Here is a 20,819-nt window from a genome sequence, read left to right as displayed (position 1 = left end):
CTCCACTGACTAACAGTCCTCTACTGACTAACAGTCCTCTACTGACTGACTAACAGTCCTCCACTGACTAACAGTCCTCTACTGACTGACTAACAGTCCTCTACTGACTAACAGTCCTCTACTGACTGACTAACAGTCCTCTACTGACTGACTAACAGTCCTCTACTGACTGACTGACAGTCCTCTACTGACTAACAGTCCTCTACTGACTGACTAACAGTCCTCTACTGACTAACAGTCCTCTACTGACTGACTAACAGTCCTCTACTGACTGACTAACAGTCCTCCACTGACTAACAGTCCTCTACTGACTGACTAACAGTCCTCTACTGACTAACAGTCCTCTACTGACTAACAGTCCTCTACTGACTGACTAACAGTCCTCTACTGACTAACAGTCCTCTACTGACTGACTAACAGTCCTCTACTGACTAACAGTCCTCTACTGACTAACAGTCCTCTACTGACTGACTAACAGTCCTCTACTGACTAACAGTCCTCTACTGACTGACTAACAGTCCTCTACTGACTAACAGTCCTCTACTGACTGACTAACAGTCCTCTACTGACTAACAGACCTCTACTGACACAGTCCTCTACTGACTAACAGTCCTCTACTGACTAACAGTCCTCTACTGACTAACAGTCCTCTACTGACTGACTAACAGTCCTCTACTGACTAACAGTCCTCTACTGACTAACAGTCCTCTACTGACTGACTAACAGACCTCTACTGACACAGTCCTCTACTGACTAACAGTCCTCTACTGACTAACAGTCCTCTACTGACTAACAGTCCTCTACTGACTGACTAACAGTCCTCTACTGACTAACAGTCCTCTACTGACTGACAGTCCTCCACTGACTAACAGTCCTCTACTGACTGACTAACAGTCCTCCACTGACTAACAGTCCTCTACTGACTGACTAACAGTCCTCTACTGACTAACAGTCCTCTACTGACTGACAGTCCTCCACTGACTAACAGTCCTCTACTGACTAACAGTCCTCTACTGACTGACTAACAGTCCTCCACTGACTAACAGTCCTCTACTGACTGACTAACAGTCCTCTACTGACTAACAGTCCTCTACTGACTAACAGTCCTCTACTGACTGACTAACAGTCCTCTACTGACTGACTAACAGTCCTCTACTGACTGACTGACAGTCCTCTACTGACTAACAGTCCTCTACTGACTGACTAACAGTCCTCTACTGACTAACAGTCCTCTACTGACTGACTAACAGTCCTCTACTGACTGACTAACAGTCCTCTACTGACTGACTAACAGTCCTCCACTGACTAACAGTCCTCTACTGACTGACTAACAGTCCTCTACTGACTAACAGTCCTCTACTGACTAACAGTCCTCTACTGACTGACTAACAGTCCTCTACTGACTAACAGTCCTCTACTGACTAACAGTCCTCTACTGACTGACTAACAGTCCTCTACTGACTAACAGTCCTCTACTGACTAACAGTCCTCTACTGACTGACTAACAGTCCTCTACTGACTAACAGACCTCTACTGACTAACAGACCTCTACTGACTAACAGTCCTCTACTGACTAACAGTCCTCTACTGACTAACAGACCTCTACTGACTAACAGTCCTCTACTGACTAACAGTCCTCTACTGACTGACTAACAGTCCTCTACTGACTAACAGTCCTCTACTGACTAACAGTCCTCTACTGACTGACTAACAGACCTCTACTGACTAACAGTCCTCTACTGACTAACAGACCTCTACTGACTAACAGTCCTCTACTGACTGACTAACAGTCCTCTACTGACTAACAGTCCTCTACTGACTGACTAACAGTCCTCTACTGACTAACAGTCCTCTACTGACTAACAGTCCTCTACTGACTAACAGTCCTCTACTGACTGACTAACAGTCCTCTACTGACTAACAGTCCTCTACTGACTAACAGTCCTCTACTGACTAACAGTCCTCTACTGACTGACTAACAGTCCTCTACTGACTAACAGTCCTCTACTGACTGACTAACAGTCCTCTACTGACTAACAGTCCTCTACTGACTAACAGTCCTCTACTGACTGACTAACAGTCCTCTACTGACTAACAGTCCTCTACTGACTAACAGTCCTCTACTGACTGACTAACAGTCCTCTACTGACTAACAGTCCTCTACTGACTAACAGTCCTCTACTGACTGACTAACAGTCCTCCACTGACTAACAGTCCTCTACTGACTGACTAACAGTCCTCTACTGACTAACAGTCCTCTACTGACTGACTAACAGTCCTCTACTGACTAACAGTCCTCTACTGACTGACTGACAGTCCTCTACTGACTAACAGTCCTCTACTGACTGACTAACAGTCCTCTACTGACTGACTAACAGTCCTCTACTGACTGACTGACAGTCCTCTACTGACTAACAGTCCTCTACTGACTGACTAACAGTCCTCTACTGACTGACTAACAGTCCTCTACTGACTAACAGTCCTCTACTGACTAACAGTCCTCTACTGACTGACTAACAGTCCTCCACTGACTAACAGTCCTCTACTGACTGACTAACAGTCCTCTACTGACTGACTAACAGTCCTCTACTGACTGACTGACAGTCCTCTACTGACTAACAGTCCTCTACTGACTGACTAACAGTCCTCTACTGACTGACTAACAGTCCTCTACTGACTAACAGTCCTCTACTGACTAACAGTCCTCTACTGACTGACTAACAGTCCTCTACTGACTAACAGTCCTCTACTGACTAACAGTCCTCTACTGACTGACTAACAGTCCTCTACTGACTAACAGTCCTCTACTGACTAACAGTCCTCTACTGACTGACTAACAGTCCTCTACTGACTAACAGTCCTCTACTGACACAGTCCTCTACTGACTGACTAACAGTCCTCTACTGACTAACAGACCTCTACTGACTAACAGTCCTCTACTGACTAACAGTCCTCTACTGACTAACAGTCCTCTACTGACTGACTAACAGTCCTCTACTGACTAACAGACCTCTACTGACACAGTCCTCTACTGACTAACAGTCCTCTACTGACTAACAGTCCTCTACTGACTAACAGTCCTCTACTGACTGACTAACAGTCCTCTACTGACTAACAGTCCTCTACTGACTGACAGTCCTCCACTGACTAACAGTCCTCTACTGACTAACAGTCCTCTACTGACTGACTAACAGACCTCTACTGACACAGTCCTCTACTGACTAACAGTCCTCTACTGACTAACAGTCCTCTACTGACTGACTAACAGTCCTCTACTGACTAACAGACCTCTACTGACACAGTCCTCTACTGACTAACAGTCCTCTACTGACTAACAGTCCTCTACTGACTGACTAACAGTCCTCTACTGACTAACAGTCCTCTACTGACTGACAGTCCTCCACTGACTAACAGTCCTCTACTGACTAACAGTCCTCTACTGACTGACTAACAGACCTCTACTGACACAGTCCTCTACTGACTAACAGTCCTCTACTGACTAACAGTCCTCTACTGACTGACTAACAGTCCTCTACTGACTAACAGTCCTCTACTGACTGACAGTCCTCCACTGACTAACAGTCCTCTACTGACTAACAGTCCTCTACTGACTGACTAACAGTCCTCCACTGACTAACAGTCCTCTACTGACTGACTAACAGTCCTCTACTGACTAACAGTCCTCTACTGACTAACAGTCCTCTACTGACTGACTAACAGTCCTCTACTGACTAACAGTCCTCTACTGACTGACAGTCCTCCACTGACTAACAGTCCTCTACTGACTAACAGTCCTCTACTGACTGACTAACAGACCTCTACTGACACAGTCCTCTACTGACTAACAGTCCTCTACTGACTAACAGTCCTCTACTGACTAACAGTCCTCTACTGACTGACTAACAGTCCTCTACTGACTAACAGTCCTCTACTGACTGACAGTCCTCCACTGACTAACAGTCCTCTACTGACTAACAGTCCTCTACTGACTGACTAACAGTCCTCCACTGACTAACAGTCCTCTACTGACTGACTAACAGTCCTCTACTGACTAACAGTCCTCTACTGACTAACAGTCCTCTACTGACTGACTAACAGTCCTCTACTGACTGACTAACAGTCCTCTACTGACTGACTGACAGTCCTCTACTGACTAACAGTCCTCTACTGACTGACTAACAGTCCTCTACTGACTAACAGTCCTCTACTGACTGACTAACAGTCCTCTACTGACTGACTAACAGTCCTCCACTGACTAACAGTCCTCTACTGACTGACTAACAGTCCTCTACTGACTAACAGTCCTCTACTGACTAACAGTCCTCTACTGACTGACTAACAGTCCTCTACTGACTAACAGTCCTCTACTGACTGACTAACAGTCCTCTACTGACTAACAGTCCTCTACTGACTAACAGTCCTCTACTGACTGACTAACAGTCCTCTACTGACTAACAGTCCTCTACTGACTGACTAACAGTCCTCTACTGACTAACAGTCCTCTACTGACTGACTAACAGTCCTCTACTGACTAACAGACCTCTACTGACACAGTCCTCTACTGACTAACAGTCCTCTACTGACTAACAGTCCTCTACTGACTAACAGTCCTCTACTGACTGACTAACAGTCCTCTACTGACTAACAGTCCTCTACTGACTGACTAACAGACCTCTACTGACACAGTCCTCTACTGACTAACAGTCCTCTACTGACTAACAGTCCTCTACTGACTAACAGTCCTCTACTGACTGACTAACAGTCCTCTACTGACTAACAGTCCTCTACTGACTGACAGTCCTCCACTGACTAACAGTCCTCTACTGACTGACTAACAGTCCTCCACTGACTAACAGTCCTCTACTGACTGACTAACAGTCCTCTACTGACTAACAGTCCTCTACTGACTGACAGTCCTCCACTGACTAACAGTCCTCTACTGACTAACAGTCCTCTACTGACTGACTAACAGTCCTCCACTGACTAACAGTCCTCTACTGACTGACTAACAGTCCTCTACTGACTAACAGTCCTCTACTGACTAACAGTCCTCTACTGACTGACTAACAGTCCTCTACTGACTGACTAACAGTCCTCTACTGACTGACTGACAGTCCTCTACTGACTAACAGTCCTCTACTGACTGACTAACAGTCCTCTACTGACTAACAGTCCTCTACTGACTGACTAACAGTCCTCTACTGACTGACTAACAGTCCTCTACTGACTGACTAACAGTCCTCCACTGACTAACAGTCCTCTACTGACTGACTAACAGTCCTCTACTGACTAACAGTCCTCTACTGACTAACAGTCCTCTACTGACTGACTAACAGTCCTCTACTGACTAACAGTCCTCTACTGACTGACTAACAGTCCTCTACTGACTAACAGTCCTCTACTGACTGACTAACAGTCCTCTACTGACTAACAGACCTCTACTGACACAGTCCTCTACTGACTAACAGTCCTCTACTGACACAGTCCTCTACTGACTAACAGTCCTCTACTGACTGACTAACAGTCCTCTACTGACTAACAGTCCTCTACTGACTGACTAACAGTCCTCTACTGACTAACAGTCCTCTACTGACTGACTAACAGTCCTCTACTGACTAACAGTCCTCTACTGACTGACAGTCCTCCACTGACTAACAGTCCTCTACTGACTGACAGTCCTCCACTGACTAACAGTCCTCTACTGACTAACAGTCCTCTACTGACTGCTAACTCCTCACTTGTGTTGCTTATGTTGACTCTTCCTTAGTAAATGACTTGTTTGCCTAAATTGTTACCATGTGGACCTCCCTTATTTGTTCTGCTCCTGAACACGGTGTAATGTGACAGGTGAAGCTTGTAGTGATGGTATCACCTGACTCTGCAGTTCCCCTCAGCTGTACAAAGTCCCCCAGGAGTTGGTGGAGACCAAAAGCAGAGCTAAAAGGGGAGTGAATATTATATTTCCATTCATGAGGAGGCCAGAAATATGACATCAAGTGAGTTCTAATGTTGCTCTGAGTTCGTTGCATGTTGCTAACACGGTCGCCTTGTCGACATGGGTGATGTCAGTGTTGTGTACATGATCCCATGATCCCTTATAGGTAGCACATCATTTATTTGTTCTTCTTAGTTTTGAACCATACACAGTCCTCTCACAATACACTCCTTAACAAACTGATAACTGTTCAGTGTAAACACAGGTTAGTAGTGACCATCATTAGCTTCTGAAACAATCAGGTGCTCACTTTCCCTCCTCTATGGGTGCACAGCATACCCTCTGTGTCTGTTGTTCCATGGAGGTCAGTGGAGTACACTGACAGGAGAAAGTTGTTCTTACAGTGTCACAGTGAATGTAATCAGACCCTGGGGAACGACCCTGACATCTGGTGTTGCTGGTGTTCGACTGGAGTGAAACCTGTCCCACGCTGGCACTGCTCTTTCAGTCCCACTCTGTTGACAGGGAGGCAGGACTCAAAGAGAGGAAGTGTGTCTCCGTCAGCTCGTTTGAATAAGGCCGCACATTTATTCTAAAAGGGGAAGTGTTGATATTCAAACTGAAGAATTACAATCCTCGCCCATCTGTTCCATCTGACAGTGTTTGTCGTGCTGCATGAGTCCCAAAAACCAGACGCATCTCTGAGTACAAGCTACACAACACCCCTGTACTTTTACTGGGGAGGGAGGTCTCTATATGGAGGCCGTGCACTTTGCACCCAGAGCTTTCATCATTAAGCCGCCACTGCTCTGCTTTGCATAGTTACACTGTAGACTGATGAAGGGAAGGCTGTCAGAGAGCAGCCATCTGTCCCTCATTAAAGACGCTTGCAGGGAGGGAAGAGAGGGAAGAGGGAGTGTCGCCACTGGACACAGCCGTCCTCATTCAGACACACACACACACACACACACACACACACACACTCAGTAAAATCTCCCCTGGGATGCCAGATCTTCCTTGTTAGGAAGCTTGAACAGCAAGTGTCAGGAGACGTGTTAAAAGGCCCTGGGTTCAGGCTTACAGGAGTGAAGTGTGCTACTTGGATCTTGCACTGCTGTCAGCTTTAGCACTTGTATGATGATTTTGTAGACGTTTATTCATTCACCAGGTTATGTGAATGCACTTTCTGGGGCTAATGGAAACTCAGCCGTTGACAGTAAAATGAATACTTTTTCTGTAATTAAAGTGCCTATAAATTATATTTTGATCATAAAAAAGGGACACCTGCAACACCCGTCACACAACACCCAGTTATTTCTACGTGTAATGTGACTTGTGTAATGAGAATTATTTTGGTTTTCTGCCCCCAACTTTACTGTTTTGGTTCAGTTTTCAGCCATTGTTTAAGAAATGGTCTTGTTTTTCACTCAAAGGTAAGCCAGGTGCAGGGTGTCACATGTGGGGACAGAACTGGCCTCTGTTTACCCACCTTCGAAGGATCTGAGGTGAAAACACTGTCAGCAGCTCCCAGTGCTCCCTGTCTGCCTCCTCTCTCCACCACGCCATCTATTTCCCAGGTCACCAATTGGTAATTGGAGCTGTCTGACAGGAAGTGACAGCCTCCGTTGTTGTTGTGCTCTGTCTGTTGTGATATGGAGTAGCGTGTTCGTTGGTAATTTACATAAAAGCCCTTGGGGGGGTGCACGACCCAGCACTTGATCCTCTTTAATGGCCCAGTCTGTCCTTGGTGATGATCAGTGAGGAGAAGTGATTAGAGGAGGCAGGGGACGACTGGAGACTAGAAGTGACTTTGGAGAAAGAAATTATTATTGCATGAAGGGGGGGGTCATTCTTCACACCGCCACCTCTTTAATTTGTTGTACAATCTCTGTCTTTATTTAACCAAAATCAGTGGTGGAAATCTCCATGCTCTCAATCTCCACAGACCCACATGTTTGTTGCTGCGCTGCCTGGATATCCATACCGGCAGATGTAATGTCATGTCAAAGCCCAAAGTTGTGAAACCTCTGCACTTGTTGACAACACTTTATGCTGGAGTTAATTGGTGTAGATGACCTGTCAAACCGGCGCGGAGGAGCACAGGAGGAGATAGAAGGAGCCTTCAGAGGTTGATCATCGCTGCTATTAATAGCATTAGCAGGCTGGAGCCTCCAAGAAGCTAGAAGAACAAATCCCTGATGCAAAATTCCATCCATCACTTGGACAGGGGAGCAGCGCTGACATTTATTATTCAGCCTCGTCTTTCCTTTGCCCGAGGACAGTTCAGCCTTCTGTATTTGTGAACCCACACAATGACTGAAAAGGTGACTAAGAGAGTTTGCAGTGATACAGTATGTCTGCCTGTTTCAGATTACACTGTAATTTCAATGTCAGTGTACTTTTTATTCACAAACTCATTTCCCCATTTATCATTACAGGGATCAGTTCTAAGCTGTACGTCTTGGCGACATAGGAAAATTAGATTCTTGGGGTTTTTGGCTTCTAACTAAGAGCAAGCGCTGCTCAGGGTCATGGTTATTGACTGAACTGTTGGATCCCAGGTAATCATTCCTGCAGTGTCTCAGCACTCAGTCAGGGCTTCGACTGAGGTGAGAGGATTTTAAGAAAAACATCTCTGGGGTGTCTGGAGAAAATGTAGATTTCAGAGAAGAAAAACCAAAGACAAAGCAGTCAGTTAGCAGGACCACTAGAACTGCACTGGCAAAGAGGTGTGGAGCTCTAATATGTAACCCTGTTCTCCTTCTCTCTCTTTATTCAGATGCATGTACCTAACCATACAAGTCTTTCAGGGCAGTGATTTAACTTGGCGCTGGCTGATTTAGAGACCACTGATTTGATTGTGGGCTGAGCTCTGAGGCACAGATGCAGGAATAGTGATGCATGTCCCACTGCTTTAGAACTAATAACTAAAATGCTGCTAAAGCATTCAAACATATTTACTATTACTACAAAAGCAAAGCATGTTTTATTGGGCAAAAAAGAGGAATGTGCTCATGTTTTTGGTGGAATTTTTCTATCGTAGCCTGTCAAAAGTTAGCAGAGCCGTTAGACCAGCAGTAGGTATGACTCATATGACTCGATTCACAGATATTTACAACTAATTAGTGTCTATTGATTTATTAAAATAGTATGTCCCAACTATTTATTAACAATTCATTCATTACCAGGTAACTTCTGACTCATTCCTTGTTTGTTTCGTAGGAACTATTCACCTGTGTTTGTGTACAAGGGGTGTGCATCTCTCCCTTATGTCACGGGCTATGATACGATTCAGGGACAACACAGTACTTTAATACAGAACAGTACAATTCAATTTGATGCAATCTGAATCTATTTGTACCGAAAAAATGGAAAACTTGTTTCAGAATAACATGTCATTGTGTTCATTTTTCAAATAGACGCAGACAAAACAGACTTTCTGTATGAAATATGAAAGAATATTAAGACTTGAGTGTCAAACTAGTAGCTTACTATATTATGTGTATATATTGATGTGTAATATAACATATCTCATACAGATTGGAGTGGCCATATTTAGCAGCAAAGGCCGAGTCACTTTAGAGCCAGTTATGAGCTGGTTCATGGTGCAGTTAGGTTGATTCAGAAGCCTGCAGCCAACTGATGTAGTCGTATTTTTAAAAGTATTGTTAACCATATTGTCAAGTCACCAAATCTAGATTCTAGTCACTTTCAGTAAGTCTTTATTTTGTCTGACCAACAATCAAAACTGAGAAATATTCAATGTGCAGTGACATAAAAGAAAAAGAGAATGAGCACAACGCTCCAGTGAGAAGATGATAACCTGAATATGTTTATTAATGACTTAGGGACTAACAAGTGATCTGTTCTATTGATACTGATGATCAGTCATGAGCATAGTCTCCATCTTGTCCTTTCCTTCCAGGATCTCATCTGTCTGTGTGTGTGTGTGTGTGATGGGAGGCGGGGGGGAGGACACAGGTCTGCACTGGGCTGCCTATTAAACACATATCATCAGTGACTCTGGTAACTGCTTCATACGCAGCGTTTGATTCCATTACAGATGGACTGATTGGCAGAGAGAGCCCCGGCAGTGCTCGGTGACTCATCCTGCCAAAAATGATTGAGTAGCAAACAGTGTGCTTGGATGTAGCGACGATGACAATGTGTGTGTGTGTGTGTGTGTGTGTGTGTGTGTGTGTGTGTGTGTGTGTGTGTGTGTGTGTGTGTGTGTGTGTGTGTGTGTGTGTGTGTGTGTGTGTGTGTGTGTGTGTGTGTTGGCTGTGTTGGCCTATTCAGAATGAAAGTGTTGGCTTTGGGGAGAATGGAAAATGAATAGTGACAAGTGTAGAAAGTGGGCTGTCAGAGGTTGTGAGGTTTAATCACATCACACAAACATCAACATGGATCACGACTAGTAGAATAGGTCTGATTAATTCAAATGGTTTATTCAAGCAACGATGGAGGGAGCAAGACTGACAGACAGGCTAATCAAAGGTTCACTTAGTAGTTCTATTAAAATCACAGGTGTTAACACACACTTTGAATCACAATTGTTAAGTACAGTCAGTGTAAAGGATGGTTACGGCCCCAGAGCCTTGGTCGTCTCTCTCTCTCTCTCTCTCTTGCTTTTCTTTTGCAGGTCCCTGGCTGGGCGGAGCCTGAAATCACCTAACCTGGCACACCTGGCAGCAAAATCATTTATTTGAAAAGATAATATCACTGAAACGTTCAGCGCTTGCCTGGAGCTCAGACTGCATAGTCCCCCTCCCTGAAGTAAAACATGGCCGAGCACCTCATGTTTAGAATTATAATTAGCATTTACTATCATCTCCTTATTGCCCTTGTAGCCACAGTGGCAACCACTCGTCAAACATTTAACTGGCTCACTTTTAAAATGCAACCTGGGTGGTGGATTTATTCACAATGGATGTGTAAAATTAGTGGAGTTTGCTATGAAACAAACTGTGGTTCTAACCAGGTAAGAAAAATCATTACTTCCATCACTCCTCAGCCTTGCTGTTCCAGTCTCCACTGCACTGGCAAGGCTGTCCAACCTCCTGCAAGGGCACGTAGTACTCAGAATGAAAAAAGATTAATCTTATCCATCTTTCCTTCCATCTTGAATGGGAAAATTATTCAGATATATTGCTAATTCTTTTGGCTACTTAAAATGTACCCATTCCTGGATGTATCAAACATCATTCAGGGACTGTACTTGAAATACAGAGTTGGTATTAGGCAGTTCCCGTCTGACATAAAGCATTTCCCTTCTCTTCCTGCAGATGACAGGCTGCGTGGCATCCTGCTGCGCCAGACTGTGAAATGATGACTTTCTTACAGATGTGCAGAGCTCTCGAACAGGGAAGAGGGGAAGGAGAAAGGGGCAAAAGAGGGGAGAGGTTTATTAATGGAGAGGCGGCAGGGCGGGGTTGACTTGCCACTTGGGCTGCTTGTCAGGTACAGCTGCTCCAGACGGTTTTTTTGACTCATCTCCTTGATTCAAAGTCAATAGCAGCAGCAGCTGTTTGTCCCCAGACAGCAGAGAGGTTTTGAATGCACCAAGCTCTAAGGAAAAACATCAAGGGTGGCTGTTCTGTTAGATTCAAAACAATCTTGTTTTCATATCCAATGTTAAAGCCTGAATTCAGGCGTGGTGCACACAGAGTGCTGTGCAGATGCAGGTACAGCGGGTTTGTGATGCATCACGTGCCAAGTGGAGGGAAATATCTTTTTTTTTTAATGCTTGGGAGGCCACGGCTCATTTCCCTCATGCAAATGAATGCTGCGAGCAAAAGGGGAAGGCAAATGCTATTGGAGGGCTGACGGTGCTGTGTGGAAAATGTTGTGTGACTGGCGCTGAGACTAGCACAGTCCCCCAGTGTGTGCCACCAAATGGAGAGAGAGAGTGAGCCGTAGAGGGGGTCCGGGGAGGGGATTTCCTCTTCATGAGAGCTTTGGCATTGAAGGGGTTCTCTGGAAACGTATGTCACCTTGTGGACTGACGCAAAGGCTTTAAAGGCTTTGGATACACACACATGCACACATTCAAACCATAAGTCGATACTGATGATGACTAAGGAAAATCTCACTGACTGAGTGTGTGAGTGGGCAGAATGAGTGGAGCCTATGGTTGTAGCCCCGGTGTCTGCTGGGGATCTGTGGATCGCTGTAGTGAGGTGTGTTTTTTTGATGCTGAGGCAAAGACAGAACCTCCAAAGCAAGTGAGGGGGCACTTGTAGGCACTTAGCATCCAAGAACTTCATGCAGCCAGCTACCATCCTCCAGACGGCAGTTCTGGAAGTTACGTAAGCTCCGGATATAAATACTTCTTTTTTTTTTGCAGTGAGAGAAGAGGCCAGCTGTGAGCGGGGACAGAATTGGAGCACCTTGTTCCTTTTATACTTTGTGCCCAACGAGGTCCCAGTCCAGCGCCTGTGATCTCCAACAGTAGACCCATTTCAGTGTCTGCATACTGTGGGGAGATTGTGCTGCAGTAACCTTACACTCAGGATAAAGTACTGGAAGGGAAATCTGGAGCACTGGTTTCCCTACTTGCATTTAGTTGACTGATTCTTCCCAAGTCAATGATGAATGAGTAAATTCATTAAACTTGTACCACTACAAAAATAAACTGTTGATTTCCCCCCCTAAAGGCCAACTCTACAAGGGGCTCCACATTCATTTGCTTTAAAGCGTTTAAACAGTGTTTTTTCCTTTAATAAACAGTGCAGGTTTCTAATAGACTGAGGCATGCTAGACTTTGGGAGCCATCATGTAACCACAAAGTGAAGTAGGCGTCCCACGAGCAGCCAGGCAGGACAAAACAAAACGAGGTATCGTTCAAAGGTTCAAACCAATAGGGTGTTAAATAGAGGGAGAAAAGCGGTTTGATTGGCTGATGGGCACAGGAGGGCGGGATTGTTCATACATGTGTGCAAGTTCAGGTTACACCTACTGTACTTGCCACATGAGATCACCATCACTGTGTTTAGCAGGAAGTGACAGTTTTCCAGGATGTTCAAGTCTTAGTGGTGTCTTAGTAAATGATGTGGGAAAAAGAAATGCTTTTGTGTACACTGAGAGTCGATGTTGTGTTGCCGCTGTAATTTCATGTACGTATTTCTAATGTTGGTCTCGTGGATGCAGCAGGAACTAATTGCCTTGGGCATTATGTTGCTGCTGGAGTCATTTTGAAAGTTGTCTCTCTGTGATGACTCTGTTTAAATCAAAAATCTAATTCCACACATCTCTTAAGAAAAAGAATGATCTCAGGAGAGCTCACGGTGCTCCTGGAGAGGAAAAGAAGTTGTTTTGAAAAGGAGCACATTCCAGGCACTCAAGCAGATGGTAAAAAATAAAAAAGGCCTTTAATAAACATGGGCAAGTGGGTTACTAAAATACACCGATGTGTCGGCATGCTTGCCAAAATGTGCTCTTTCTAACCATCCACTTGAGTGCCTGCAGCCCTGCATGTATGACGGAACACTTTTCCCTTTTTAAAATAACATGTTTCCAGTGGTGGAAAGTAATTCATTTACTCCAGCACTAGACTTACACACAATTCTGAGGTACTTATAACTTCCTAAAGACACAACTCAGAGCCACTTAAAATTTAGTTGGGGCCCTTCGTCGTGTTTGTGATGTCTACAGAGACATTTGGCCTCTAAATGTCTCTTCTCTTAAATAACTGATGCATACAGAAGTCAATTTATCCAGTGTTTCACAAAATGCAAAGAATGGCCATAAACTGATGTGCCACAACTTTTTCTTGTTTCCTTTAATCATCTCATCACCCCTCAGATTTATCATGTGAGATATGGATGAACCCCCCCATGGATCAAACCACTTTACTTCATATGAAGTAGTTAAAAGTAGTTCCACCTGAAGCAGATACCTTTGCATTGATATATTAACATGAATGATCAAGTGAGGTGATGTAAAGATTTATCAGTCACCGGGGGCCATTTTTCTGCACAATAAGTGCATTTAATGTTGATGTGTTAAGTACATTTTGCTGTTGTACTCACTACAAGTAAACTTTTAGAATTGTAACGGAGTATTTTGATATTGTTATGATGGTCACTTTTATATGAATCAAGGTTCAGAACCATTGCATGTTCCTTATCAATAAGTGTTTACACTTCAGGAACTGCAAATACACCTGTAATTGCCATAGTTAACAGTTATTTTAGCCTTGATGTATTTATAATTTTGGGTGCACAGTCATGTTTTATTCCATTTTCACTTAAAGCAAACCGTCCTCTAATTGGGCCTCCTGGCTTCAGAACCTGAGTCAACAAACACCCTTTGAAGCAGTGGTAACCTTGGTCCTGAGGACTCAGAGGCTGTTTCTCAATACTGGGGCAGAAGGATGTTCATGCCAAGTCTCCTTGAGAGAACAGTCTGGCGAGATTGTAAGGACAGAGAACACAGCTGTCAGAGTTTGAGACATTCTGTTTAGCTTCTATTGTGCAGCTCTGAATGTCCTTTTCATTTGGCCAGTAGCAGGATGACACCAGCATCACCTGTCAGATTAGAAGATTTGGTCTTTACATTGCATGAAACTGCTTTTAACGTTTCTGTCTGTCTGTCTGTCTTGTTTCAGTTGTGCTTTCCTGTTTTTTAAAAAGTGCTTCATCCTGTAGCCAAAACTTATTTATTAGTGTTTTGATGCCTGTGTAAGAAATCAGATACAGCTTAACTGCCCCCCCCCCTGTGTTACTTTCTCTGTGCTTACTGTGGATGGTGAGCAGCACTACTAACACTTGCTTCCTGCAACTGTAGAAAAAATGCAAAGACTCAGAAATGACTGTAAACTGTTTGTTTCTGAAATTAGGACTCAACACATTTGGACTGTCCCATCTGCCATCGTTCTTGCAACGCCTTCTGGGAAATCAGGGGCACCTTTCACACTATCCGCTTTGATAATGGCTCAGATGTGACAAACAGACTTTAAGTGAACACTTGACAGCTACATTAAATGCACACGGTGCTCCAAACTGTCTGAGCTATTTTTCAGCATATGTAAACTATTTTCACTCTGACGAAGCGACTAGTTCAACCTGTTCGGCTGTCTTCTGTTGAAGCTGCTGTGAAATTCATAAATTCAAAAACACACTGTATATGTAAGTGACCATCTATGTGAACATTATTTCTTTGCTGACTTTACAACAAAGCAGAGATCACGAGCCACGTTGTCCTCTTCTTGTCAGCTGGAGGACATCTTCTCAGTGGGAAAACAGCCTGCAGGGGAGAGTTGTTATCTGTTTAAGCTTAAAATTAGTCTGTCTCATTTGTGTCTGGCTTGCATCACACTAGTCTCAGAGCAAAACTAAAACTGTCCTAATTGACTAGATTAACCTAATCTTTGTGCAACTGACCCCAGGGCTGCTTAGGGAACAGCAGCAGTCTGAGTGCACCACTGTTTTAAAGGTGTCCTTGAGCAAGGCACTTTGTCCCCTTCAGCTCCAGGGGCGCTGGCGTGCAGCTGACTGACTGACTGACGGTACGCAAAAAGTTACCCCCCCCCCCCCCCTCCTCGTGAGGAGCAATGCAGTGACGTCACATGACAGTAGCAACTTTAACCTGCAAAGTTTAAGGCAACCTGCTGTGTGACGAACGTGAGGGCAGGCACGGCCGCATGTCTCCTGGTTTTAAGGGGTGCGCGGGGCGGCCGGAGTGTCCGCTCAGGTGCGCGCAGCCAATAGGAGCGCAGGTGGGAGTGCTCTGCGGCGCCGAGGCGCTCCGCCCCGGCACACACACAGCACACCTTCAGATGGAGACCAAGTAGCAGCGGCGGCCGATCTACAGAGCAGCAACAGCGTCTGTACCGCGGATCAGGAGGCTTTTCTTCAGGGGGGCACAGGTGACAGAGCACACTGACTGAGACTCAGCCGCCTCTGCGTCCGTCGGTGGAAATTACTGCTGGCTCACCCCCCCTCCACTCCCCTCCCGCGCGCCCTCCGATTGTCACAATAGATGTTATTCAACTACATGCATTTCGATCTGATCATCTAGCCCGGGCCACCAAGATGGAAAACGCGCACACTAAATCGGCGACCGAAGTTTTAGACAACTTCGGTGTGAACGAGAACACTGGACTGACTTTGGAACAAGTCAAAACCAATTTGGAGAAATACGGACCGAACGGTGAGTACTTTGGCACAATTTCTTCCTCTTGATTTCACTTGGTAGCAGGTGCGTATTACAGTGTGTAACCATTCCTTCACCAGGATGTCCAACTGTTATTTTTCCGCTATTTGTCAGGATGCTGCAAATCTTGCGCGTAAAAAACAACCCTGTTCCCCCCCTGGCGCACAGTCAGTGGAAATGTGAGTGGCACATTCATTTGTGCACATGTCTCCATTGAAATCCTTCATTGCACGTCACACTGGTTGAAGTTGAGCCATCTGAGATATCAATGCAAACGGCCTCGTGTAATGATCGGATTCACTGAAGGAGACCTGTGTCAGGTTTGGAAAGTGGCACATAGAGTAGTTCACTGAGGAAAAGCTTTGTTCTCGTGCTCTCCCTGACCAAGTACTGACACAGTAATGTGTGTGTGTGTGTGTGTGTGTGTGTGTGTGTGTGTGTGTGAAGCCAGACATCCCTGGCTGACATGCAGGGATCAGGAAGTGCAGGCAGGCTTGGACTGCCTGGAAGAAGATGAGGTGGTGAAGATAATGAAACAGAAAATCTTGAACAACCTGTTTTCACTTTCAGCAGTTGCTCTCCACGTGGCGTATATACTTTCCAGTTCAAATGACGAGATAAGAGAGGGCAGTGGGGATGTAAAGTCATTTGAAATGTAGCATTATGGAGCGACAGAGGACCACAAAGCTCTAACCTCTGCTGCCAGATCGTATCGGTGGCTCAGCCGCCATCATCTTTTCCACCCAGCTGGGGTTTGATGAGTATTTCTGAGCTCGGACCTGACACCACCACACCTTTCCCCCCTGTCTGTCCTGTCATTTGCATGTGTGGCCAAGCTGTGGAGTTGAGCGGCATATTGTGCCAGTCAAACAGTAGCCCTTTTGTTGCAGCCAGCCACTCTACCCAGGGGCTTGTGATGACTTCATGGAAAAAGGCAACGTCTTGCCACAGATAACATCTCTTTTGGTTTTGAGCTGTGAACTTCCTGCCTTGTGCGAGCGCTTTGCAGATAACTGCTGGAGGGAGGGAATACCCTTTTTCCCTTTTTTTGAGGCAGACTGTACGAAGGGGTCACCCATTCCAGCTGCTCCTCCACAAGCCCAAAAAAGGGGAGAGAAGGACATTAAATTGGCTCGGGTTGGTTTATTATTTCAGTGCAAGTCATTGCAGAGTGATGTACGGCTGCTAAACGGCTCCTTCCCCTCTGCTCACTAACCGCAGACTCTGTAGTTGACTGCAAGGACTCGGTGTGAGCCTTGCTGCTCTGTTGCTTTGTTCCAGGGAGCGTCCGTTCAAAGCTGTTTGCAGCTTTGGCGGCGTGCTTACCTCGCCCCCCCCTGACATGCACGCTCAGTGTTTCACTCTGAGGCAGGATCTCATTATCAGCAGGGTCATGTCCACAAACAAGATGTCTTCTGTGCGGCTGTGCTCGTGCAGTCGGTGTATGTCTTAGTTTGGACAAGAGGAGGCAAACAGGAGGTGAAATTGAAATGATCTGCTGTTATTTCTCCGCCAACGTGCTGCGGGAGGAGGCGCTGGCATGCTGGGAGGACGATGTGACGACTCACAGACATCACACTCCTCCGTGGGACTGGGGAGGTCTTACACACTCCGTAGGCCTCTGGATCTGTGGGATGGAGGAGGGAGGTTAATCACTGCTGCCTTCTAGAAACATCTGAGAAGTGTCTGTTAGCCGTCAGCCGTCCCCTCAACCCCACAATTAAAGCATGATGAGGGTGCGTCTTGCCTCATTACTTCTGTAGATGACTTGGAAGTTGAAAATGTGGTCAGTCTGCTTTAGGTCACATGTTTTGGCCTTGTTATGGGCTTTTCTTCTTGTATGTGGAAGCTTAAAGCTGAGCTGACTCACTAATCAGTCTTTAATGGCAGGAGGCCTCAAGTTTTTGCACTTTTGTCTTAACAGAGGAGACTTACTGCGTTGATTTGACTCAGTTGTTTATGGTACAGATTCTGGCAGTTGACTCACTTTACTATAGCTCTAGTTATAGGAAAGTATAGTTATGAAACATCAAATGTTGCCTGTCTATTCCACACTGTAAGTACAGACACGTGAGCAGTGCCTAGGCCCCCTGGCTTTATCGTCACTTTCATGTGCTGTGACACTGAAACGCTCCGAGCAGCGTCAGAGTTTCTGATCCCTCTCTGAGATGCTGGAAAATGAGCTTGGCTGCCACATCTGGACAGTCTTTTCTTCAAAGCAGTCTGAGCTGCAGAGAGGATGTGGCTGCCTTTTTCTTTACACCTTTCATTCATGGTCCACTAGCAGCTCCTTTATTCTCAACACACACACACACACACACACACACACACACATGCACACACTAAAGAAATCCAGCTAATTTACTGTCAAGCACTAGAAGCACCTCAATTTACAAGACAGTTTATCACCTTCATTGTGAAGTAGTTGGCTCTGATGTAGTAGACGTAGTCGCAGGCCTTTCTCACATACTCACTCATACACACTCTGGCTGTGTGTGTGTGTGTGTGTTGTCCTCATGGGGGGTGGGCAGCATTTTTATTTTTTAAAGTGATGACACACAGGTGAAGAAGGGCTCTTTCAAAGGAAGTCTCAACTTATTGATTCACCTTTTTAAGAGAATTTTGTATTTATAATCTCACAAATTTCCTTCTACACACTTAATGAAATATGAATGGTTGGTTGAATTAAGTGGCATTATTAATCACAGCATGTTAAATAAATCACCTTTCGGGTTAAGAGCCTCTTGAGATCCTCTTGACACTCCCTCACGGAGAGTACAGTTGTGCAACACATTCAGGTTAAACAACCCGGTGATGCATGCAGTCATTGCACCATCGGGATGCAGTGTCCAATGTTGGATACATGTGCTGACTTTGAGCGGTGGCAGTGATGACAAAGCTGTCGGCCTTTTCACCTGTTGGTGTCTGAGCTCCACTGAGCTTCTGTCGATCCCACCGACATCATGCCATGCGAGTCATTTTACTGATTTGGCTATTAGATGTGAGCTTGTTTCCACGTGAGTGGAAGTGCAATAGCTCTCTGGCACCTACAAGGTGTGTTGTTTTATGTCACTGATGCAATCCCAAGAGTGTGTGACATTACTGCTTGTGATCATTAGGCGATATCATTCTTGGCGAATTGTGCAATGTTATTGAACTTTCCTCGCTCTGGTTTCTGCCATGAATACTTATTATAACTTCCTCAGTGTTGTTTCTCTTCCTGTTCTGCAACTTGACATAACAGCAGCCTGACTTACTCACTCCGTTTGAAATATGAGAGAAGTTGTGCCGTTTCCTGCTCCTCCTCCTCCTCCTTCACACTAACACGCTCGAGTTTGCACATCTCCGTGCACCCCTCAATCAGTGGTCGCCTGCTTCCACTTCCCTCTCAGTTGTTCTGAGAATTGTCCAGCTGGGAGTTACATTGTGCTAACAGTGTTGGAGGTATGTGGGCTGATAAAGGAGAGTTACGTTGTAGAAAAGTAATTTGAAGTCCTTGGGGTGTTGAGTCACTTCCCTGTTCTAGTGGGCTCTGTGTGAGCCTGCCCAGCTGCCTTCAAAGGAGCTGTGATCCTGTTCTAGCTTGTCACTTGTCTTGCCTTCTTCCCTCCCACCTCTGCATCTGTCACTCACCATCGTGCCCTCATGGCAGGATGATGTTGAGTCACAGGACTCCAACGCACTGCCACTACAGCGCGGTCCGGTCCACGCAGGAGATGCGCACTCGGAGGTGTTTGCGTTTCAAGGAGGAGGTTGTGTGTACACAGAGCATATGCTGTAGAGTATGCGTGTGGCTTCAGGGCACACCGTAAAGTGAGCACGAGCTCATCGAAAAGCATGAGAGAGGTGAGCTGTGTGTACAGTGGAATAAGCTGCACGCAAGTAACTCATGTTGCTCGTTAGAATTTGGAAAGATGAGTAAATAGTCAGAGAGTCATGTGTTTGTTTGGATCTGATGGATAAACCTGTTCAAAAAAACGGCTCAAAACAGAAAATAACATAAAGACACATGAAACTTGTTTACTTGTCTTGTTATTGAATTCATTATTTCATAGCTTTGACTAATGATACCTCTTTTGATTTTCAAATCCTTTTACTTTTCCAATTTGGATGGCTGTTCTTTTAATAGTCACTTAATGATTTTTTCAAACTAATCACATCTTTTTGAGCTGTTTCCACCTCGTCAGACACCATAGCAACATCTAACTCACTGCACGTTATTCATTCTGAGACAAAGAGACAAAGATAGTATTTGTGATAAGATAAATGATGTTCCCTCCTCATGTGTCTCCTCAAAGACACCACTGACATTTTAAATACATTTAACTTGTGAAAATGAATTTGTGACTTTAAGTTTAAAGTATTTATTGTCAGAAAACATCGTCTTGCAGAGAATATATGATAACAGAGAAATTCCACTGTTTAAGCCACCATGACAAAGTTCCAGATATCAAGCTTAGGGATAATACTAATACTAATACTAATACTAATGATAATGATAATATGTCAACAAATTCCATAAAAAGACCACAAGGCAAAATGTGTTTTTCAGTATACTGTCTGTGCCATTTGTTCCTACTGAACATGTAAAGCTTTAAAATAGCTCATAAATATATAGCCTACTTTAATTATTTTTTTAAAGACTGAATCATTTCATAAAACAGCAGGCCACTGTGCTTTTTAGCAAACGTTACTCATGCTGCACTTGTGAGGGACTAATTTTCAGCTG

General features: G+C 44.9%; 1 protein-coding gene across 1 annotated transcript in view; it reads left to right on the top strand.

The window, feature by feature from the left end:
• The first annotated feature begins 15,901 nt into the window (after window positions 1-15,901).
• atp2a3 (ATPase sarcoplasmic/endoplasmic reticulum Ca2+ transporting 3) overlaps window positions 15,902-20,819 on the top strand; it is a 37,499-nt gene continuing 32,581 nt past the window's right edge. Inside the window, exon 1 of the mRNA XM_070843193.1 lies at window positions 15,902-16,087. Within this exon, the coding sequence (XP_070699294.1) occupies window positions 15,970-16,087 (118 nt within the window). The 5' untranslated portion in view covers window positions 15,902-15,969. The remainder of the gene's footprint in view (window positions 16,088-20,819) is intronic.

This window comes from Pempheris klunzingeri, chromosome 14, assembly GCF_042242105.1.
Source record: "Pempheris klunzingeri isolate RE-2024b chromosome 14, fPemKlu1.hap1, whole genome shotgun sequence".
Lineage (NCBI taxonomy): Eukaryota > Metazoa > Chordata > Actinopteri > Acropomatiformes > Pempheridae > Pempheris > Pempheris klunzingeri.
The sequence above is the reverse complement of the archived record's forward strand: the minus strand, read 5'-3'. Positions and strand labels throughout refer to the sequence as shown.